Source organism: Loxodonta africana, chromosome 25 (assembly GCF_030014295.1).
Source record: "Loxodonta africana isolate mLoxAfr1 chromosome 25, mLoxAfr1.hap2, whole genome shotgun sequence".
Classification (NCBI taxonomy): domain Eukaryota; kingdom Metazoa; phylum Chordata; class Mammalia; order Proboscidea; family Elephantidae; genus Loxodonta; species Loxodonta africana.
The window spans coordinates 28,282,986-28,307,493 of NC_087366.1; the positions used below are offsets into that span (position 1 = coordinate 28,282,986).

At 45.3% G+C, this 24,508-nt stretch overlaps 1 protein-coding gene across 1 annotated transcript in view; it reads right to left on the reverse strand.

Annotated features, from left to right (window-relative positions):
- The window catches only part of TNN (tenascin N), an 82,474-nt gene extending 69,745 nt beyond the window's left edge, over nucleotides 1-12,729 (reverse strand). The window contains exons 1-6 of the mRNA XM_064276610.1: nucleotides 9,551-12,729; nucleotides 8,179-8,187; nucleotides 6,716-7,090; nucleotides 5,716-5,979; nucleotides 2,611-2,796; nucleotides 1,233-1,322 (exon numbers count right to left, since the gene is read on the reverse strand). Coding sequence (XP_064132680.1) covers nucleotides 1,233-1,322; nucleotides 2,611-2,796; nucleotides 5,716-5,979; nucleotides 6,716-7,090; nucleotides 8,179-8,187; nucleotides 9,551-9,950 — 1,324 coding nt within the window. The 5' untranslated portion in view covers nucleotides 9,951-12,729. The remainder of the gene's footprint in view (nucleotides 1-1,232; nucleotides 1,323-2,610; nucleotides 2,797-5,715; nucleotides 5,980-6,715; nucleotides 7,091-8,178; nucleotides 8,188-9,550) is intronic.
- Between the last annotated feature and the right edge of the window lie 11,779 nt (nucleotides 12,730-24,508).

A 24,508-nucleotide genomic window follows, 5' to 3' on the forward strand; every position in this document is an offset into this window, starting at 1 on the left:
ACTATTATTTCTTTCATACTTAAGATATGCAATGTGTTAGGCAGCTGAAATGGTACATTCAATTCTAGCGCCATCTTGCCCTATCCTCACCACCCCAACCAGAACTGAACTGAAAAGAACTAAAAACTTCCTAAAAAGTTTTTCTAAAAAACCTTCTTTGCTGGTTTCTGACATTATGTTCTAGATCATCAATTCCCAAATTGGGAAACGCAGGAGCACACAGTTATTATGGAAAAAAAAAAAAAAAACTCATTGCCATTGAGTTGATTGGGACTCATAGCGACCCTACAGGACAGAGTAGAACTGTGCCATAGAGTTTCCAGGGAGTGGCTGGTGGATTTGAACTGCTGACCTTTTGGTTAGCAGCTGAGCTCTTAACCACTGTACCACCAGGGCTCCTAGTTATTGCAGGAGGCCTACAGTTCAATATTGTCCATAGTGAAAAATTACACAGTATGTCTTGTATATATGCTCAATTTTTTTTCAAATTCTGTTGTGATTAATAAATTACAAATTTACTGTCAAATGTTGCTGATTTATAACATTTAGTCACTATATATTTCCCAGTCCACAGAAGCTAAATATACTACTACTACCATGTGAGGATTTTTAATATCTTCTGACATTAGGAAGCTAACTACCTGAGTTAGTCATTGGGAAAAAAACACAGGAGTAACAAGAAAAAAATTACAGACCGCCTGTCTTTAGGTGATATGGAGCTGTGTGCCTGGGTTCAAGATAATAAAATGCCTTAGAAATATTCCAGTGATCAAAGCTATTAAAATAAGCAGAACCCACTGCCATCGAGTCAATCCTGACTCAGAGTCACCCTGTGGTACAGAGTAGAGCTGTCCCATATGGTTTCCCAGACTGTAAATCTTTAAAGAAGCAGACTGCCACATCTTTCTCCCATGGAGTAGCTGGTGGGTTTGAACCACCAACCTTGTAGTTAGCAGCCAAGTGCTTAACCACTATGCCAAGAGAGATCCTCAAAATAAGCAGAAGGGTGCCAGAAATGGTTTTTTCCCTTGAATCCATGACTCTGGAAGAAATTTTCAATGGCAAGAAACAGAAGTTAGCTCTCCCTCCCTTGCCCCCCAAAACAGGTGTTGGTACAGAAAGGGATAGAATTTCTCAATGCTCAGAATTTTTATCCAGAGAAGAAGCACTCAAGAAAAATATCAGAATGTGACCATGCTTAAACGTTCATAGTGCTTCCACGCAGCACTTACCTGTCCTGCCATTCAGGAGAATCGGTTTGCCCTCCAGTTCTCCTTTCATGGGGACAACGGTGATCTTATACTCAGTCCCAGGATGCAGACCTGAAAACATGCAGCCAGAGCAGAATGTGAGTGCAGGTTCCAGACTCGCACACCAGCACGTCTCTCCCCCATGGTTTCTCTTGTGATGGGAAGAGAAGGGCCTAGAGTTCTCACCCAGAGACTACCCTCCACCTCAAAGCAGACAAAGAGCCCCAGCACCAGTGGAATAGGAGGCATCATCGAGGGGGCCTATGGGCCAGGGGCAGAGGGTCAAGCTGATGAGATGAAGTTGATGGAGTTTCCATCGCTTTGTTGGGGCACCTAGCACTTATTTTCCAATTTTACTCACAGCCCCAGATGTTTTTCTGCTCCCAGAAATCCTTTTCCCTCGAAAGTTTCTTCCCTCCTTACTGTAATAACTAGCCTAGATTTTTCTTTTCTTTAGCTATTTCCCTGTAGAAGGAACTTGAATGGTTGTGCCTCATGACACACACATTCAGGCTGCAGTAGCTAAATGCAGACAAAGTGCTGCGTATATGCAGCACATACTCGCCCTTTATCATCACCCCCGCCCCACAAACATAGGGAGCCCCAAGGAGTCCTCTCAAAACTGAATCCAGAAAGACAAAGCCCCGAGGGTGATTTTCCACGAAGCTGACAAGCCTCAGGGCTCCTCACTTGCCCAGGCTCCTTCAAAGGGCCTACACCTAATTTGGTTATTCATAACTGTGTATTACTTTTCTCAAAGAAAGCCATGAAAATTGTATAAGCTTCAGAAGTCACAAAACTTGAACCACCCTGACACAGCCCCATTTCCTTAGCAGCCACCTAATTTCCAGCTCTCCACAGCATTAGCCCAGGCATCTGGGACAGGGACTGTCCCTACCCCAAGCTTCCTAAAAGAACTCATTGCAGGAGATGATGCTGAACAAACCAATCTCCCTTCTTCGCTCTTCCTCTCTCCCTCCTCTCTCTCTCTCTCTCTCACACACACACACACACACACACACACAACTTCTTCCAAAAGGAATTTCTATATGCCATCAAATTCAACCTGAGACACGCTTAAAAGGGTTAGCTGACCTGAAGAACATGTCAGATACGTGTAATCTTTTAACAAGGATGATCTGAGATTCTGGGGTCAGCTCTGGGATGCTGGAGCAGGGTCTGTGCCTCCAGAGTAGGTTCGTGTCTGGGAGTCTCAGGGGTGAGGGTTCAGGTGGATTCCTAGGGACCCAGGACCTTCTGTGACACACTTGAGCAGTGGGGACACCTGTCCACTCTACACACACAGTCTCTGCCTCAGCACCTACAGTGACACCTCATATCCCCAGCATTGGCTTCTTACCAGTGATGTCATATCGGCTCTTGGGGTCACTGCTCTTGGGCACGGTGACCTCAGCCACCTCCTGCCCTGTCAGGGGGCCGTACCGCAGTTTGTAGTAATCCACCTCAGTCGGGGGGTTCTCCCACTCCACATCCAGGGAGTTCTCTGTCTCGTCTGTCACCCAAGCAGTGCCAACCACGGCAAGGTCTAGGGCAAGGGTTAGGGAGACAAGAGAAAGGAGTAAGAACAAAGGTTCTGGTGGACAGTTGGCTACCACGTCAGCACCGCTTCTTGACACACTTGAAAACTGGCTTCAGCCTCAAGCCATAGTCCTCAACATGTGTGTTACAGCTACCAAAGTACAAATAACCTGCTGTTTTTCAGATCGTCCCTTGAGGACAAGCTCCCTTCCAGGAAACCTTCCACTCCCGCATCAGATGCCATGTGCACCCCCGTCACGGTAGCGTGGGCCAAGCACTGAACTACCCCTCTCAGTACAGCCATTCAAGCCACTTAGCCCAGGCTGCACCAAGCTGAACATTCACCCTTTCACAACAGAGTCCTGCTCTCACAGGCACAGCTCCAGGATGAGAAGCTCAGTTCCTACCACGTGAAGTTTGGGTGCCGCATTTCACATTTTCTAGAGCATAACTTGATTATGCAAGCCAGCTCCTTCCTCAGTCTCCCAAAAGGAAGCCTTTGCCTCTCAAATTTTCCTGTGAGGATTAACCTTCGGCAAAGCTAGAAAGTAGTTGAATTTTAACTTGGTCCTTCTGGGCATCCTTCCTGTACCTTCTACCAAATGTTAGCACCTCCCCCAGGTACCTGGTGTTCTCACACTGTCCAACTTATCCTTCCTGTGAGGGAGGAGAATTATTGGAGATGTTTATTCATAGTAAAGTATTAATGAAGAAATGTTTTGCTCCTCTCTAGAGTTTTCCACTCCAAAAAAACTCCCCAAATTATAATGACTAATATAAAGTAATGGACTCTGTATTGAGGCAAGAAGTTTTGCCAGGGAGAGGGAGGACTAGGTCCTTTCTGGAGCTCTTTGAATTCCAATGGCCATGCCCAGGTCCTTGAAGTTTGGAACAGAGAAGACAAGTCCCCCAGATTCCCAGCTCTTCCTCCCTTTCTGGGTCACAGCCCCACTTTCCCCTCCATGGAGGTGTTCCTACCCAGGCTGACTGACCACTTGTCAAGGATGTGGCTCACAGAATTTGTGCATCAGGCAGGGGGTGAACTCAGGGATCTCAAGGTCCATCCAGTTTCCAGAGCCTCTGATTCACTCTGTGTGGATAAGGAACCTCATGGGGCCTTCTCTCTGAAGCATTTCCTCCCACCTGTTGGCTTCCACCTGCCAGCCTTAGGTCCTGCTTTTAGACTTCTTGCAAAGATGGGAATTCCATGAGGGACTCAAAACAGGTCAAGAAGTGAGTGATGAAAGAGACTCAAAGATTGTAGAAGGGGTCCTACATGGCTTAGTAAGAGAATTGGGAGAGATTCCCTAAAAGGAAAAGCAGGGAGTTACTGAAAACATTCAAGATTTTTATGGAGATAAGTGTCTCTCAGTCTGAAGGTCCCCTGAAGAGCAAATAGAGTGGGTTTAACCTGAATCAGATTAGACAGAAAGGCAATCCTCACGGCTATAGGAATTTACAAATCCCTGGAGCAAGAAACCAAGAGGGGTTGCTGAGAGTTTCAGAACACATGCCATCATTTCTTGGGGTGCATTGGGCACCGTTCTGTCTGCAGCACCAGATAAAAAGGTGAAAAAGAGAAAAGCAGCTCCTGGAATCTGGGAGCTGGCCTGGTGCTTACAGCTAGGCCTTGGTGCTTTCCTGTTGAATATAAACAATTTCACAGAACATCAACATCAGCCAAGGCTACTCTGTGGCCATGAGGGAGCAAAGCAAAAACAAGACCACGCTGTAATCATGTGTGAACACAGAAAAAAAAACATGAACACTGTCCAAACCAAAAAAATGACTAGCCATCCCCATCCTGACTAATATGAGTGGCTGCTACTTCTTTCTGATTATAGCTTTAGACTTGCTGTAGTCTTCCCTCTTTCTAGGCACGATTCATTAAGAATGGAGGCAGCTCATCTCTACCAGGACCTAGAACAGTACCTGGCATGTAGTAGGTGCTCAGTAAAGATGTGTTGAGTGAGAGAATGAATTAGATTCACAAAAACAACCAAGTTTCTCCAAACCCTTGAAAATCTAAATTGCTTTAAGAACTTTCATGAGGAAACAAGGATTTCTAAAGAGTAAGCAGTGATGCTTATCCTTCTAAATATACTGGTGCCACACTGGATACTCCGCTTGCCCTTCCAGATCCAGTCTCTGTCATTTTCCATCTTGGTCTGTATCCTAGGTGATGACCTCCAGGAACTACATCAGCCTGGTTCCCTTTCCCTCTGGCTTCTGAATGGGTTCAGCCAGTGGGAGTCACCAGCACATGAGAGGACAGGAGGAGACAGCAACTGGACAACTGATCCCCTCACTCCCTCCCTGTCGGGACCAGGTGGACTTCTGCAGCCCTCTACCAAAAGCACCCCATCAGGCAGCTCTCTCCTATAGCTATCCCTGGGTACCAGTCCTTGCCCCCTCGGGGTGGGGTGGCAAGGCCAATCCCTACACACACCTTTATAAATCACCTTTTAATTAAATTATCTTCATTACCTGATTTGTGCTGTTTCCTGCTGGGATGAATCTGATTGACACAAGTGGTTTCAGCATACCCCGTTCCAACCCCGACTCCCTATAATCCCAACCTGCTGAATGGTGTCAGAGGCTCAGTGAGGGTCTGGAAACACAAGCGTACCCGTTGACTGCTTGTCTTGGGTACAGGGCAATCAGACCTTACTAATTTCAGGAACAGAGAGGACCCTTTGAGTCCCAATCCAGCAGGCTGCCATCATTAACTGGAAGGACCCAATGACCTAGAGGGGACAGAGGACTGGGACCCTTCTCTGGAACTAGGATTGTAGCAGCTGTGTTTTTCAAACCCTACATCAGGTCAATGGCCTGACTAGTACAAGTATATCTGCAGGCACAATGGAAGAAAATGTTTAAAATGGGGCCAATCCAGGGAAACGTGGGCAACTGGCTGCGTCCTCACCTGTACTGGCGAGTAGATGCTGTGGGCTGCTGGAAACCTCTTTCTTCACGTTGCGCAGGCTGACTAGGTACTTGGTTCCAGGCATCAAACCATGGATCTCATAGCTGTTCTGCTCCTTGGGCACTTGGATCTGCTTCACAGAAAGTTCCTTCCCCATGGGGTAGTAGCTGAGGAGGTAGTGGTCCACATCCCCAGGGGGCTCCCAGCTCACTAGCAGGGAATCCTCGGTGCTCCTGAGCAGCTGCAGGCCCTGGGGGGAGACCACTGAAGGAAAAAGGGGGGTGGAGGGTGGGAGATGGAGAAGATGGGGGAAGAGGGGATGGAATTCATAGCCAATGAGTACATATTGAACACCTACTAGTCTCAGGGTGGTGCAAATGGTTAGGCTGCTAACTAAAAGGTTGGCAGTTAGAGTCCACCCCGGGGTGCCTCAGAAGAAAGACTTGGTGATCTACTTCCAAAAAATCAGCCATTGAAAATCCTATGGAGCACACCTCTACTCTGATACACATGAGGTCACCATGGGTTAGAATCCGCTCTCCGGCGACTGGTTTACTATATATGCAACACTAAGGTGGTGGCTGTGGAGAATGCAGACAGAGCCTGTACGAGGCCCATTTCTGATGACCTCCCCTCCACCCCCCACCCCCGCCAGAAGTTATTAGTTATCTGATTGGGAGGCAATACTGACCTATCCACACACAGTCATTAGATCACATAAGACCAATGTTCTCAAAGTTCTGGCCCCAGAAAAGCATCACTTGGAAACTTGTTGGAAATGGAAATTCTCAGGCTCCACCCCAGATATGCTGAATCAGAAACCCTGGGATGGGATCCAGCAATCTGTGTTTTCACAAGCCCTCCAGGGGATTCTGAGGTAGGCTACAGGTTGCCATCCTGCCTAAGACGGCGTATAATTCATGGTTAAAGGGTTCGGTAGAGCCCAGGGGTGCAGGGAGAGAAGACAGTCAGGTGGGCCACAGCGTGCCTCCGCTCTCACCCTGGGCGCAGTCGAGGCCCGTGAAGCCCTCCTCGCAGTAACACTCCCCGGCGTCGCAGAAGCCGTGCCCGCTGCAGTCGCCGGGACACCGCCGCTCGCTGCAGTCCTCCGACATGTAGTCCTCGTGGCACTGGCAGACGCCGCGCACGCAGACGCCGTGCCCGCTGCAGTTCTCGGGGCAGGCGGGGTAGGCGCAGTCGGCCCCAACGTAGGGCTCATCGCAGAGGCAGCGCCCGTCCACGCAGCGCCCGTGGCCGCTGCAGGCCCCGGGGCAGGAGGGCCGCTCGCACTCGGCGCCCTCCCAGCCTTGCTCGCAGCGGCAGCTGCAGGTCACCGGGGAGAAGGTCCCGTGGCCGCTGCAGTGGCGGCTCAGATCTGGGGAGGGGAAGGAAAGACAGTAGACTGAGGATTGAGGTGTCGTGGGCGGGGACCTCGTTCGTTCCCTGGAGACCTTAAGAACAGGCTGGTGATTTTTAGGGCGCTGCACTGTTCTTTCTTTGGGGCAGAGGGAGGCTCTGGAAGGGAGCTGGGGGTCCGCGCTTTCCAACCCGGGTCAGATTCTGTGATCTGTGATATTTACAAACTTTTTCTCCTGTCTCTGCTTGATAAGCTACCGAACCAACTGTCTTCCCTTTCCCTTCTCATCCCAGGAGCTTACGGAATTCTGGTTCCTTCCCCCTAGGAGTGGTGGTATTTCTTCAGTACCTTTCTATGAAAAAACCCAAAAACCAAACCCGCTGCCATCGAGTTGATTCTGACTCATAGCGACCCTATAGGACAGAGTAAAACTGCCCCATAGAGTTTCCAAGGAGCGCCTGGCAGATTTGAACTGCTGACCTCTTGGTTAGCAGGCGAAGCACTTAACCACTACACCGCGAGGGTTTCCCCTTCTATGAAGGGGCCTTAAATGCCAGAGCCTGGATGTCAGCTTGTCAGCTTACACTAAGGAAAGGGTTCTTATCCCTTGGGGAGGCAGGTGGGATCAGGGCTAGGCTGGAAAAAAAAAAAAAAAAAAAGGCTGGAGTTGGTGCTTATCCTGGCTGGATGGAGCTGGACCAAGCAAGGCTGAATGCTGTGAAATGAGCCCAAATTGAAGCCCGGGAAGGTGGTTTCAGAGGAACGGTAGAAGCTGCAAAATAGCCTAGCCCAATCTCAATTAAGGGATGGTGGGAAGCGGAATAACCTAGCTCCCCCTCACTGACCCTATGCAGCCAGAGGCAATTGGAGCCAGTCAGCCCTCTTTTTAGTCCCAGTTCCTGCTTCTCAGAACACTCTTTCCTTCCTAAAAACACTTCCAAAGCTCCTCCAGGGAGATGCCCACACCGTTGTATTTGTGGTAGTGTCCCCAGTGCTTAGCTCTGGGCCTGACGTATAGTAGGTGCTCCTACTGATAGAGCCCTGGTGGCGCAGTAGTTAAGAGCTCAGCTGCTAACTAACCAAAAGACTGGGCAGTTCGAATCCACCAGCTGCTTCTTGAAAACCCTATGGGACAGTTCTACTCCATCTACAGGACTGCTGTGAGTCAGAATCGACTCCATGACAACGGGTTTTCGGGTTTGTCCTATTGATAGCAATCCCTACAGGCATAAAAATCTATGCCAAAGGACCATCCATTATCATCTGCATCAGCCTGGACAGTTTGTGTTTTGTTTTGTTTTTTATAAAGGAGTAGGGGGAGGACACTCACTATTTGTAAAATCAAATTGTAGTGCTTTATTGCTGATGAAATAGGTACAATTTGCTGAATATCTACTATGGACCAGGAATCTTATATGTACCTCATCTCTGGTTCTCAGAACTATACTGAAGAGTTTAAGAAACTTAAAGGAATTTGCCCAAAGTCACATAGTGGTATAACTGGGATTTGTACCCAGTCCTGTCTAGCTCCAAAGCCCTTGATCTTTCCTCTCCATCCCATTGCTGCCCCTTTGAGTAGAGATTGGATCCACAGATAAAATGGCCCCTACGGGCTTTCTCATCTGGGAGCTTTAACTCAGGAGTCTAAACTCACTTCACGAGCTGCTGGTCTCTCCCTGCTCAGGCTCCCAGATGCCTCCTGGAAATAATGCCAGTGAATAAATGAACAAATAGCAAGGACATAGCCCTCCTCCCCCGATCCGAGAAAACCCAGAGTGAGAGGTGGGAACTCTCAGAGGGCTCATGCAGCCGGCGTGAGGCAGGCAGCCTCAGAGCCCAACCCTTCTGAGAGACCTGCTTTGGCTAATCCTCCTACACCAAGCAGAAAACCTGCATTCATCTAGAATTGTCCTTGACAAGATAACCAAAGAACGGGCCATAGATGGCATGAACCCGCCTCTGCTTGGAGACTTAACGTCCCAATGAAAGAAAATCAATTCCTTTAAGTTTCCTAAACTCTTCAGTATAGTTCTGAGAGCTAGAGATGAGGTACATAAGACTCCTGGCCCGTAGTAGATATTCAGCAAATTGTAGCTTTTTTATCAGGGTGGAATCCTGTCCAAAGAAAATGCATAGTCATCCCCAAGCTCTGAGCGCCTGCATGAAGCTCAATCCTGAATATTCGTGATGAATTTACATTTCCTTGTCTACTCTCTGTAAAAGCCCACCTCCCCAAGCTGCCTGTGAGCAGTCTTGGAGGCAGGGGCCCCGATTGCGCCTTTCCTTGTACAACAAAATAAAGGCGTCCTGCACTGGTTTTTTTTTTTTTTTTTTTTTTTTCTGATCTCCCACCTCGGCCTCTTGTTTTTGGCTGTAACAAGCCATGCCAAGCAAAACCTGGGGTTTTCACCCAGCAACAAGTGGAACACCTGGTGCTCATGAAATGTTTGTTGAATGAATACTAGGTGGCAAGCTCACCTTGGCAGCAGCGCTGGATGCTACACTGCTCCTTCATCTCCACCATCTCTTCCTCTAGCTTCTTCACTCGGGCCAGTAGGTCCTGGACCCTGCTTGCCAGCTCACAGTCCTTCTGTGGTGTCTGAAGGCGGATGTTGTGCCTGAAGACGATGTTTTGTTCCTCCTCAGCCTCCTCTGGAGCCAGGAGCGAGGCCCCATCATCACCGAGGGGCTGAGGGTCAGCCTCTACTTGGACCAGTGCAGACTTGGGCACATCAATCTTGTAGGTGTGGCTGACGGTGACCTGTTGCTCCTTGTTGCTGCAGCCCTGGGACTCAGAAGTGGCTGGAGCTGAGGCTGCCAGGAGCATGGAGCCAAGCAGGAGCCCCAGGGGAAAGCAGATCATACCCTGGAGACTCATCCTTGGAGAGAAGGGGAGCAGACTCTCCAGGAGGCCTGTGTTCAGAGAAAATGCAAAAGCAGGCCACGGAGGTTTGTTGAGGGAAATTGGCCTTTGTAATGGACTCTAAGAGTCCACAGAAAGCTGAGAAATCAGCAGAAAGAGTTCATCCTCTGTCTCCTGAGGATCTGAACCAAATTATTTTCTGTTCCTTACTCACTACAGGGTCACTATGAGTCAGAATCGAATCGAGGGCACTGGGCTTGGTTTGTTTTTGTTTTTTTTACTCACACATTGCACATTCCTGCCTCCTATCTTTGCTGACGCCATTCACACTACCTGGGATGCCCTTTGCTTCACTTCTAGTTCTGTACTCATCTACACTTCAATAATAACAAGGAGAGCCACTGCCTTGTATTTAGTGGCCTACTGTGTGCCAGGCTTTGATCCCACTAATCCCTAGTCTTTACAACAACCCTAATATCATCCTTCCTATTAATAATAACAATAATAACTGTACATAGAGCACTTGCTGTGTGTCAGGCATTATTCTAAATGTTTTACATAGATTAAGTCACTCAATCCTCAAGATTGTGATTACCCCCATTTTACAGACAGGAAAGTTGAGGCACAGCTACCTTAAATGACTTGCCTACAGGCACATGACAAAGAGTGACAGAATTTGAACCCAGGCAATCTGACTTCAGAGTCCACACTCATCACCACCATGCCATGGTGCTTCACACAGATGAGGATTTCTAATAAAAATCCTTCTCCCCAAAGTCTTCTTTCATGCCCTCTCAAGCCCTGGAAACAAGATCTCCTCTGCTAAGCATTCAGAGAAATGTATTGGTCCCTCTCTGGTGGTTTCTTGATGGCTTAGTTGTGTTACATGTTACTTTGCATGCATCTTGTCCCCTCTAGGCTGTAAGTGTTTTGAGGACAGGACCCAAGGTTAGTTCATCTTAGCGCCCTCCCAAGACTGGGGCACAAAGTCACACCCACCCACCGAGGGGTTCAGCCACTGATTCCGAAATCAAATCAGTGCATGAGTGGCCTGGTGTGTCAGACACGCAGGCAACCGAGCCCGGGGCAGCCCATTAGATTTTACCTCCTTCCCCACTACAGTGGGCAGAACGACCCCTCTCCCCAGCCCATTTCCCTAATGTCCCCAACCCCCATCTGGGATGGCTCATTCTTTGTGAAGGCAGAGCGGACCACGAGCGACTTAGTTCGCTACTCACATTCACTCACAGGCACCTTAGCCATGAGGGCACTTCTCATTTGAACCTTCAGAGCAGCAGTCATCTAGAAACAGGTCTGCAGAGGTGCCTCATACCCAACTCCAGACTCATAAGCATTTGTACCAGGGAGTCGGAAGACGTCAATAAGCCTATTCCTTTCCTCATAACTATGCCCCAGTCACACCCAGGTTCGCCCTCCCAAGCTGCTCAACCCTGTGGTGAGAAGCAGCTGTGGTGGAGAGACAAATTAGACAGATCCTAGACATCTAACCCTCCAACAGCTGTTTACTCTGAGCTTCAGTTTCCTCATCTGAAAAGGGGAGTGATAGCGCCTGCTTCACGGCATCATATGTGGAAAGCACTCAACGCTCTGCCTGGCACATAATACCAGTTGCCGTCAGGGTGACTCCAACTCATGGAGAACACATGCGTGGCAGAGTACAACTACGCTCCATAGGGTTTTCAATGGCTGATTTATGGCAACTAGACTGCCAGGCCTTTCTTTCGAGCCACCTCTGGATGGACTCAAACCCCCAACCTTTCAGTCAGCAGCCTAGGGTGCTAACCATTTTCACCACCCAGAGACTTCAGCACATAAACAGTGTTCAGTCAATGTTTTTTTTTTTTTTTATAATAACTTTTATTAAGCTTCAAGTGAACGTTTACAAATCCAATCAGTCTGTCACATATAAGTTTACATACATCTCACTCCCTACTCCCACTTACTCTCCCCGTCTTGAGTCAGCCCTTTCAGTCTCTCCTTTCTTGACAATTTTGCCGGCTTCCCTCTCTCTCTATCCTCCCATCCCCCCTCCAGACAAGAGTTGCCAACACAATCTCAAGTGTCCACCTGATATAATTAGCTCACTCTTCATCAGCATCTCTCTCCCACCCGCTGACCAGTCCCTTTCATTTCTGATGAGTTGTCTTCGGGGATGGTTCCTGTCCTGTGTCAACTGAAGGTCTGGGGAGCATGGCCGCCGGGATTCCTCCAGTCTCAGTCAGACCATTAAGTTTGGTCTTCTTATGAGAATTTGGGGTCTGCATCCCACTGATCTCCTGCTCCCTCAGGGGTCCTCTGCTGAGCTCCCTGTCAGGGCAGTCATCAATTGTGGCCGGGCACCAACTAGTTCTTCTGGTCTCAGGATGATGTAGGTCTCTGGATCATGCGGCCCTTTCTGTCTCTTGGGCTCTTAGTTGTCATGTGGGCTTGGTGTTCTTCATTTTTCTTTGCTCCAGGTGGGTTGAGACCAATTGCTGCATCTTAGATGGCTGCTTGTTAGCATTTAAGACCCCAGACGCCACATTTCAAAGTGGGATGCAGAATGATTTCATAATAGAATTATTTTGCCAATTGACTTAGAAGTCCCCACAAACCATGCTCCCCAGACCCCCGCGCTTGCTCCGCTGACCTTTGAAGCATTCATTTTATCCCGGAAACTTCTTTGCTTTTGGTCCAGTCCAATTGAGCTGACCTTCCATGTATTGAGTGTTGTCTTTCCCTTCACCTAAAGCAGTTCTTATCTACTGATTAATCAATAAAAAAAAACCCTCTCCCACCCTCCCTCCCTCCCCCCCTCGTAACCACAAAAGTATGTGTTCTTCTCAGGTTTACTGTTTCTCAAGATCTTATAATAGTGGTCTTATACAATATTTGTCCTTTTGCCTCTGACTAATTTCGCTCAGCATAATGTCTTCCAGGTTCCTCCATGTTATGAAATGTTTCAGAGACTCGTCACTGTTCTTTATCGATGCGTAGTATTCCATTGTGTGAATATACCACAATTTATTTAACCATTCATCCATTGATGGACACCTTGGTTGCTTCCAACTTTTTGCTATTGTAAACAGAGCTGCAATAAACATGGGTGTGCATATATCTGTTTGTATGAAGGCTCTTGTATCTCTAGGGTATATTCCTAGGAGCGGGATTTCTGGGTTGTATGGTAGTTCTATTTCTAACTGTTTAAGATAACGCCAGATAGATTTCCAAAGTGGTTGGACCATTTTACATTCCCACCAGCAGTGTATGAGAGTTCCAATCTCTCCGCAGCCTCTCCAACATTTATTATTTTGTGTTTTTTGGATTAATGCCAGCCTTGCTGGTGTGAGATGGAATCTCATCATAGTTTTAATTTGCATTTCTCTAATGGCTAATGATCGAGAGCATTTTCTCATGTATCTGTTGGCTGCCTGAATATCTTCTTTAGAGAAATGTGTGTTCATATCCTTTGCCCACTTTTTGATTGGGTTGTTTGTCTTTTTGTGGTTGAGTTTTGACAGAATCATGTAGATTTTAGAGATCAGGCGCTGGTCGGAGATGTCATAGCTGAAAATTCTTTCCCAATCTGTAGGTGGTCTTTTTACTCTTTTGGTGAAGTCTTTAGATGAGCATAGGTGTTTGATTTTTAGGAGCTCCCAGTTATCTGGTTTCTCTTCATCATTTTTGGTAATGTTTTGTATTCTGTTTATACCTTGTATTAGGGCTCCTAGGGTTGTCCCAATTTTTTCTTCCATGATCTTTATCGTTTTAGTCTTTATGTTTAGGTCTTTGATCCACTTGGAGTTAGTTTTTGTGCATGGTGTGAGGTATGGGTCCTGTTTCATTTTTTTGCAAATGGATATCCAGTTATGCCAGCACCATTTGTTAAAAAGGCTGTCTTTTCCCCAGTTAATTGACACAGGTCCTTTGTCAAATATCAGCTGCTCATACGTGGATGGATCTATGTCTGGGTTCTCAATTCTGTTCCATTGGTCTATGTGTCTGTTGTTGTACCAATACCAGGCTGTTTTGACTACTGTGGCTGTATAATAGGTTCTGAAGTCAGGTAAGGTGAGGCCTCCCACTTTCTTCTTCTTTTTCAGTAGTGCTTTGCTTATCCGGGGCTTCTTTCCCTTCCATATGAAATTGGTGATTTGTTTCTCTATCCCCTTAAAATATGACATTGGAATTTGGATCGGAAGTGCGTTAAATGTATAGATGGCTTTTGGTAGAATAGACATTTTTACTATGTTAAGTCTTCCTATCCATGAGCAAGGTATGTTTTTCCACTTAAGTATGTCCTTTTGAATTTCTTGTAGTAGAGCTTTGTAGTTTTCTTTGTATAGGTCTTTTACATCCTTGGTAAGATTTATTCCTAAGTATCTTATCTTCTTGGGGGCTACTGTGAATGGTATTGATTTGGTTATTTCCTCTTCGGTGTTCTTTTTGTTGATGTAGAGGAATCCAAGTGATTTTTGTATGTTTATTTTATAACCTGAGACTCTGCCAAACTCTTCTATTAGTTTCAGTAGTTTTCTGGAGGATTCCTTAGGGTTTTCTGTGTATATAATCATGTCATCTGCAAATAGTGATAACTTTACTTCTTCCTTGCCAATCCGGATACCTTTTATTTCTTTGTCTAGCCTGATTGCCCTGGCTAAGACTTCCAACACGATGTTGAATAAGAGTGGTGATAAAGGGCATCCTTGTCTGGTTCCCGTTCTCAAGGGAAATGCTTTCAGGTTCTCTCCATTTAGAGTGATATTGGCTGTTGGCTTTGCATAGATGCCCTTTATTATGTTGAGGAATTTTCCTTCAATTCCTATTTTGGTAAGAGTTTTTATCATGAATGGGTGTTGGACTTTGTCAAATGCCTTTTCTGCATCAATTGATAAGATCATGTGGTTTTTGTCTTTTGTTTTATTTATGTGATGGATTACATTAATGGTTTTTCTGATATTAAACCAGCCTTGCATACCTGGTATAAATCCCACTTGATCAGGGTGAATTATTTTTTTGATGTGTCGTTGGATTCTATTGGCTAGAATTTTGTTGAGGATTTTTGCATCAATGTTCATGAGGGATATAGGTCTATAATTTTCTTTTTTTGTAATGTCTTTACCTGGTTTTGGTATCAGGGAGATGGTGGCTTCATAGAATGAGTTGGGTAGTATTCCGTCATTTTCTATGCTTTGGAATACCTTTAGTAGTAGTGGTGTTAACTCTTCTCTGAAAATTTGGTAGAACTCTGCAGTGAAGCCGTCCGGGCCAGGACTTTTTTTTGTTGGGAGTTTTTTGATTACCGTTTCAATCTCTTTTTTTGTTATGGGTCTATTTAGTTGTTCTACTTCTGAATGTGTTAGTTTAGGTAGGTAGTGTTTTTCCAGGAATTCATCCATTTCTTCTAGGTTTTCAAATTTGTTAGAGTACAATTTTTCATAATAATCTGAAATGATTCTTTTAATTTCATTTGGTTCTGTTGTGATGTGGTCCTTCTCATTTCTTATTCGGGTTATTTGTTTCCTTTCCTGTTTTTCTTTAGTCAGTCTAGCCAATGGTTTATCAATTTTGTTAATTTTTTCAAAGAACCAGCTTTTGGCTTTGTTAATTCTTTCGATTGTTTTTCTGTTCTCTAATTCATTTAGTTCAGCTCTAATTTTTATTATTTGTTTTCTTCTGGAGCCTGATGGATTCTTTTGTTGCTCACTTTCTATTTGTTCAAGTTGTAGGGACAGTTCTCTGATTTTGGCTCTTTCTTCTTTTTGTATGTGTGCATTTATTGATATAAATTGGCCTCTGAGCACTGCTTTTGCTGTGTCCCAGAGGTTTTGATAGGAAGTATTTTCATTCTCGTTGCTTTCTATGAATTTCCTTATTCCCTCCTTGATGTCTTCTATAACCCAGTCTTTTTTCAGGAGGGTATTGTTCATTTTCCAAGTATTTGATTTCTTTTCCCTCGTTTTTCTGTTATTGATCTCTAGTTTTATTGCCTTGTGGTCTGAGAAGATGCTTTGTAATATTTCGATGTTTTGGACTCTGCAAAGGTTTGTTTTATGACCTAATATGTGGTCTATTCTAGAGAATGTTCCATGTGCACTAGAAAAAAAAGTATACTTTGCAGCAGTTGGGTGGAGAGTTCTGTATAAGTCAATGAGGTCAAGTTGGTTGATTGTTGTAATTAGATCTTCCGTGTCTCTGTTTAGCTTTTTACTGGATGTCCTGTCCTTCTCTGAAAGTGGTGTGTTGAAGTCTCCTACTATAATTGTGGAGGTATCTATCTCGCTTTTCAGTTCTGTTAAAATTTGATTTATGTATCTTGCAGCCCTGTCATTGGGTGCGTAAATATTTAATATGGTTATGTCTTCCTGATCAATTGTCCCTTTTATCATTATATAGTGTCCTTCTTTATCCTTTGTGGTGGATTTAAGTCTAAAGTCTATTTTGTCAGAAATTAATATTGCTACTCCTCTTCTTTTTTGCTTATTGTTTGCTTGATATACTTTTTTCCATCCTTTGAGTTTTAGTTTGTTTGTGTCTCTAAGTCTAAGGTGTGTCTCTTGTAGGCAGCATATAGATGGATCGTGTTTCTTTATCCAGTCTGTGACTCTCTGTCTCTTTATTGGTGCATTTAGTCCATTTACATTCAGGGTAATTATAGATAAATAAGTTTTTAGTGCTGTCATTTTGATGCCTTTTTATGTGTGTTGTTGACAATTTCATTTTTCCACACACTTTTTTGTGCTGAGGCGTTTTTCTTAGTAAATTGTGAGATCCTCATTTTCATAGTGTTTGACTTTATGTTAGTTGAGTCGTTACGTTTTTCTTGGTTTTTGTCTTGAGTTATAGAGTTGTTATGCCTTTTTGTGGTTACCTCATTATATACCCCTATTTTTCTAAGTAAAAACCTAACTTGTATTGTTCTATATCGCCTTGTATCACTCTCCATATGGCAGTTCAATGCCTCCTGTATTTAGTCCCTCTTTTTGATTATTGTGATCTTTTACCTATTGACTTCCATAATTCCCTGTTATGTGTATTTTTTTTTTTAATTAAACTTAATTTGTTTGTTTTTGTGATTTCCCTATTTGAGTTGATATCAGGACGTTCTGTTTTGTGACCTTGTGTTGTGCTGATATCTGATATTATTGGTTCTGTGACCAAACAATATCCTTTAGTATTTCTTGTAGCTTTGGTTTGGTTTTTGCAAATTCTCTAAACTTGTGTTTGTCTGTAAATATCTTAATTTCGCCTTCATATTTCAGAGAGAGTTTTGCTGGATATATGATCCTTGGTTGGCAGTTTTTCTCCTTCAGTGTTCTGTATATGTCGTCCCATTCCCTTCTTGCCTGCCTGGTTTCTGCTGAGTAGTCAGAACATATTCTTATTGATTCTCCCTTGAAGGAAACCTTTCTTTTCTCCCTGGCTGCTTTTAAAATTTTCTGTTTATCTTTGGTTTTGGTGAGTTTGATGATAATATGTCTTGGTGTTTTTCTTTTTGTATCAATCTTAAATGGGGTTCGATGAGCATCTTGGATAGATATCCTTTCGTCTTTCATGATGTCAGGGAAGTTTTCTGTCAGAAGTTCTTCAACTATTTTCTCTGTGTTTTCTGTCCCCCCTCCCTGTTCTGGGACTCCAATCACCCGCAGGTTATCCTTCTTGATAGAGTCCCACATAATTCTTAGGGTTTCTTCATTTTTTTTTAATTCTTTTATCTGATTTTTTTTCAGCTATGTTGGTGTTGATTCCCTGGTCCTCCAGATGTCCCAGTCTGCATTCTAATTGCTCGAGTCTGCTCCTCTGACTTCCTAGTGTGTTGTCTAATTCTGTTATTTTATTGTTAATCTTTTGGATTTCTACATGTTGTCTCTCTATGGATTCTTGCAACTTATTAATTTTTCCAGTATGTTCTTGAATAATCTTTTTGAGTTCTTCAACAGTTTTATCAGTGTGTTCCTTGGCTTTTTCTGCAGATATCCTAATTTCATTTGTGATATCATTAAGCATTCTGTAAATTAGTTTTTTATATTCTGTATCTGATAATTCCAAAATTGTATCTTCATTTGGGAAAGATTTTGATTCTTTTGTTTGGGGGGTTGGAGAAGCTGTCATGGTCTGCTTCTTTAAGTGGTTTGATATGGATTGTTGTCTCCGAGCCATCACTGGTAAACTAGTTTTTCCAGAAAATCCGCTAAAAAAAAACTGCAGTCAGATCCCTATCAGAGTTCTCCCTCTGGCTCAGGCTATTCAGATGTTAATGAAGCCGCCTGGGGAGGGTGGGGGAGGGAACAGAGAGATAGGAGAGTAGCACCTCAGAATATAGCCAGAGTTGCTTGTCTTACTTGGAATGACTGTTATATCTGAGATTCCCGCGGGCGCGTCGCCTATGTGTGCTGGCTGTGTGGAGATTGCCCCCAGGGGGTCTGGCCCGCTGGAGTCACGGTCAGATCCTCCGCTTCCAGCCCCACGCCCAGCGTCAAGGCTCCCCTACTGGGACGGTGCACTCTCAACTCCAAAATCAGTCGCTGCCTCCCGGGGACTTCTCGTCCCTCCAGCCGCGTGGCCGTGCCGCCCCCGTGAACCAGGTGGGCCCCCTCCCGGGATTAGTTCAGATGGGTGGAGTAGCTCCCCGTGCTTGTGACGCGACCAAGTGTCCCGGCTGGAACGCTGTTCTCCCCACTCCAATACCAGTCGCTGCCTCCCGGGGACTTCTCCTACCGGCTGCGTCCCACGCCGCCCGCGCGACCCGGCTGGTTCCCTTCCCGGGGTTAGTTCAGGGGGTGGAGCAACTCTCTGTGTTTATGGCGTACCTGCGAGCAGTCCAAATCCCTGCGGGACGGTTCCCCGGCTCGGATGCTGCTCTTTCTGCTCCAAGATCAGTCACTGCCTCCCGGGGACTTCTCCTACCGGCTGCGTCCCACGCTGCTCGTGGAACCGGCTGGTCCCCCTCCCGGGGTTAGTTCAGGGGGGTGGAGCAGGTCTCTGCGCTTGTGCCGTACCTGACTGGTACGCTGGCTCCAGGCTCTGGAAACTTTCGCTGCTTCCCCGTATTAGTTCGTTCTCCGTCTCTAAATCCGTGTTTGTTGTTCAGGGTTCGTAGATTTTTATGTATGTGATCGATTCACTTGTTTTTCCGTGTCTTTGTTGTAAGAGGGATCCGAGGTAACGTCTGCCTAGTCCGCCATCTTGGCTCCGCCTCCTCAGTCAATGTTTTAAGGTTTGTTTGGCTTTTAATCAACTACAGAGTGTGACTTCCTTTTCTTTCTACTCTTTTATTGCTAAGGATGATGCCTATATTGGAAAGAGCATACAACATACGTTGTAACAGCTTGATGAATTCTTGTAAAGGCAACTGCCATGTAGCCGCCACCCAAGTTAAGAGGCAGAACATATACTGGCATCCTAGAATCGCCCCACATGCCTGCCTCTGATGCTGTCTCTTTTCCAGCTCAGTGGCTGGAATCAGCCAGATCACAACCAAAAGAGCTGGCCTAGACAAACAACTACATTGGTCAAAAGGGAATTAAACTTCACAACCTTTCAGCCAAGTTCTAATACTGGGTAAATGGTTTAACTTTTAACAGACATTCTTTTAGTACCAGGAAGTAGAGGAAATGGAGGACGAAGCTCCCTAGCAAAATTATTATTAAAAATAACAATATGAAATCATGCACTTGAATTGTGGTGTTGTTGAAGACTATTGAATATACTGTGAACTTCCAGAAGAATGAACAAATCAGTCTTAAGAAGAAATACAACGAGAATTTTCCTTAGAAGCGAGGATGGTGAAACTTCCACGCATTTATTTGGGACATGTCATCAGGAAAGACCAATTGCTAGAAAAGGGTTTGGCTGGTAAAGTGGAGGGTCGGCAATGGTGAGAGAGGACCTCAGTGAGATGGAATGACACAGTGGCTGAAACAATGGACGTAAACATAGCAAGAGTCATGGAGATGGCACAGGACCAGGCAGCGTTTCATTCTGTTCTATTACATAGAAGGTCACTATGAGTCGAGGCCGACTCTAAGGCCACTAACAACAGCATTGCTTGTTAATTTGTTGAGTTGTTGCTACGTGCCAGGCATTGCCACACGCATCAATCCTCAGGATCAATCCTCATTGTTGCTATGTAAAGTCAGTGCTACCTCATTCAATAGGTGAGGAAACCAGACCTGAGAGGAAAAGTCACTTACAGGCTACCCAGCTAGTAAGTGGCAGAGCCAGGATCAGAGCTCAGGTTGTCTTATTGCAAGCCTGTGTTGCTCTACAGCGATATGAGAACCTGATACAATATAATAGGCTAGTCTGGTAAATACCTGTCCCTCCGCCATTCCCTCGTTTGGACAGGTGGCCTGTAGGTTGTACCCAAGGGATTTGCCACCCCTGTGAATTAATCAGAGCAGCACCAAGGGAGAGTTCTGCTTTATGTTCTCCTTTGCCCCGCTCATTCCCTCTTGGCTCTTCCTGCTATCCAAAACATGTTTTACTGGTAAGAAGAAGAAAAAGAATAACAGCAGCTCAACTTTTCTGAGCACTAACTACATTCCAGGCACTAGACTCAACATTTTGCAGGTGGCGTGGAATGGTCAGTGGGACATTTTCTTGTTGTCTTAGGATTTGGACAGTGGGTAATAGGTGCCCACACATTTGAAAGAGAGATACTGTTACCTAGAGATTTTGTTTGTTTGTTTGTTTGTTGGGAGTGGGAGGAGGCGGCAATGATACCAGTGCCTGCCTCTGGTCTGGAGGAATTCAGAGAGATACTGTTAACTAGAGATTGCTTGAGACTTTGTCTGGGGAATGGGGGTGAGGTAGGAATTGTGAGTTGGAAGGCAGGTATAAGATAAAAATAATGGTATTTCCTGATTGCTGTCTTAAAGTTCAGGCCAATCATAAAACAATCCTGCACATATTCTCCATTTAATGCCCAAGATGGGATCTGTGGTTTAGAGGCATCAAGCAATTTGCCCCAGATTATGCAACTAATGAATGTAAGGCCACAGATTCAAACCGAGGTGCAGAGTCTCCAAAACCTAAGCCATTATTAACCCCATGCTCTTCTGCCTTCCACAACAGTAACACATACTGATTTCAAAAGAGCCCACTACATACATGGCAGCACACCAGGTCCCACAGTCCAAAATCCCCATTCTGGGCAACAACAGAGCTAAAAAGCAGACTTCTCTACCCACTCCCTGCCATCCAGCCCCAGCTCCCACCCCAGGCTCACTATTCTCTGAGACATAAATGGAGTGCAGATGGTTTTCTGGAGAAGTTCTGAATTTGTGCACAAAAGCCACGGACTCTTGCCATAAACCACAGCAAGGCTGCCCGAAGTCCAGTCTCACCCTGTTTGTTTTTGAAGCCTGGAAATGAAAAACCCCAGAAGCCCTTGTATTAGCAAGGACATCCTTCTGAGTTGTAACAAGATGTTCTTGCTAATTACAGCTTCTTCAATTCCACACGTTGATGTCAGATTTTCCTGGGCAGAGTGATTGCTAGAAAGAAGATGGGCGGGGGGAGATCCTCCACCTAGCCCTTCTGTCAAGTGTAATGAGCAAGAAGAGAAGCCTTCTGGCTCTCTCTCCACCACGTGGCAGGAGAAACCCTCTTCCCTGCTTAAGAGCCTCTGGAAGGGATGACTTCACCAACTCTTTTAGTGGGAGCAGCAGACCACAGACAGCTCCACAAAGAAGAAGAGGTGGGGAATAGGAAGCTGGGCACCAAACTTCACCAAGAAAACTGCAGGATAATGAGTTTCCAAATGGTAATGATTACCGTATTGAGAAATAGTTTCCCATGGAAAGTGGGGAAAATGCTGCAGGAATGTGTAGGGCAATGGGGGTATACACTCATGGAATACGCATGCCTGATACCCAGAAGGAAACTAGGTGTCCCCAAGTACCTGTGTCTCATTGACGCTGATGGTGTCTTTAGTTCTAACTGGGGGAGGAGGGCTGAATGGTGTGGAAAGTGGGAGGTGAGCCCCATTAAAACTCAGGGCAAATGCTGCCTCATTTTGCTTTTTGAGAAAGACTCTTTCGGGTATGTGCTGTTGACTATGAGCTGGAAGAATGGTCCCCTGGTTCTGTCCTCAGAGAGACACAGATATCTAGGGCCTCGCATTTCTGCCCTCTGCATTCTCTCTTAGTAACCACATCCAACCCTGTGTCTTTAATTCCTAGTCAAATAGTGAGAACTCGCAAATCTAGATCTATGTTACTGGCCCAGACAACCGTATAAGCTCAGGGATGGCAGTGGCTAGGATTATCTTGATCCCCTCTGTATCCCCAGCCTTACAACATAGCCCTGGCCAAAGCATTATTTTGTGAATTAAATAATATTAGCTGTCAGCTTTCTTTGTGTGTGTGTTTATTAACTGTTGAGTACTCTGCTAAACACTTTATAAATAAGATTTGTGTTTAATTCTCAAAATCCTGGGAGTCAGTATCATTCTTTTTTAAGGGTGCTTAGAAACCCTTAACAGCTATAGCTGCTAACCAAAAGGTCGGCAGTTCAAATTTACCAGGCGCTCCTAGAAAACCGTATGGGGCAGTTCTACTCTGTCCCATAGGGTTGCTATGAGTCAGAATTGACTCAACAGCAATTCATTGGGTTTGGGTCAGTTCAGTTAGAGATGTTAAGTGACTTGACCAAGGACACACAGCTAGTTAAGTGGCACAGCTGGGATCAGACACCTGGCTGGTCTGCTCCCTGCCTCTGTGTTCCTCATCTTCCTGCTATATGAAAGAAAATGAGAAGATTACTACATGTGAAGAAAAGACCAAAGGTTCTCTTTGCTGCCATATTTCTTGTAAGAGAGGGATTCTTCTGAAAATAAAGGAAACCCAAAGCACACGGGGGTGCTCAGTTAATCATTAATAGATCAATAACTAAATCCTGTGCCTGCGCTTCCTCTGAGCTGTGCCAGGTCTAATACCTTAGAAGGATAAATTAGTGTTTCCCCGATAGGGAGGTTAAGTCCTGGGCACCTTCTCAAGAGAGGCTGAAGAATTTCCTTCCTAGGAAATACACAAGCAGACAAAGACTTCTGTCTGCAGCGGTAGATGTCAATCAAGCCCTGGCCAGGGGAGATGGATGGACCTCTGAATTCCGGGAGGTCTCTATTTCACTTCATTTTCTCCAAAGAAGGATACACATGCTGGGTCAGGCATAAAAAATACTACTTACACAAAGAGAGTGGTAGCCAATTTCCGGCCACTGTTATAGATCTTTATACTTAAATTCAGGGTTTTCTCTGGTTCCCACATTACCTCATCCTGCTTTTGCAGTTAACCACAAGCAAATGAGAGCACTGCTTTAGGTTTTAGAAAAACTGTATTATCATGGATTTCCAGTGGAGTCACTTAAGGTATCCTGTCCTCAAATGACAGGGCGGACATCACTGAACTGTGAAGGAAAGTGAGGGAGGCCAGTGACTAGGGTTGAGACTGATATCACAGACGTCACACACTCACCACTCCTTCCCCAAACTCTCTCAGGGCACCTTTAGCCAGTGGTCTCCAACCTGGGTGACTCTGGGGCCTTCTGACCCATGTCCTCAGTCCAGGAGAGCAAGTTTTCTGGTGGTTGAGGAATCTACCCTGGCTCAGCTTATCCATAACTAGAGAGAGACCTTAGGCAACTGATTTCACCTCTCTGTCTTTTTCTCCTTCAGTATGTAGGAGCATATGCTCTACAAAGCACTGCTGTTTCTCCCAGGCCAAACCCCAGATGAACCAAGTAATAGCAACATTTTATTTCTATTCTGCGGTGTTGAACTCTCTGCACAGGCATTCCATAGAGGATACAAGGCAGCCAGGTGTGGGCAAGAATGAAAAATTGGTTTTATGTGATAAAAGTCAATATGGTCATATTCTAGGCAACACTCCGCACCCCACTGTCCTAGTTCACTGTGATGTACAAGTGAGCAGTTTCTTGTTGATGACTCTCATACCACCATGCAATGACCTGTCTCCTGAAGAGCTGTGCCCGTGTATCTTAAGCTGGAGAAGATAAAGGATAGTGTCCCTGACCTAGTCTCAGCACTTAATCACCTTCTCATGGGTGGCTACAGGCTTCATTTCTTGTTTTGATTTACCACCTGAAATCTGAATCTACTTGCAAAAGCTCAAATCGATGGTGATAATGTTAACTGCCATTTTCTATACACTAATTACGTGCATAGTGCAAACAGTTTGCACTCAGCTGGTAACTGAAAGGTTGGTAGTTCCAACCCACTCAATGGCACCGTGGAGGAAAAGTCCTGGCGGCCTGCTTCTGTAAAGATTACAGCCAAGAAAATGGAGCAGTTCTACTCCGTAACACACATGGGGTCACCATGAGTTGGAATCAAGTTGACAACACAACGCAACTACAACGGTTACATGCCAGGAGTCCCTGGGTGGTACAATTAACTCATTTGGCTGCTAACTGAAAGGTTGGAGGTTCAAATCTATCCAGAGGCACCTCTGAAGAAAGGCCTTAGTGACCTAATTCGAAAAATCCACCATTGAAAACCCTATGGAGCACAGTTCTACTCTGAACTGAGTCAGAATCAACTCAACGTCAAC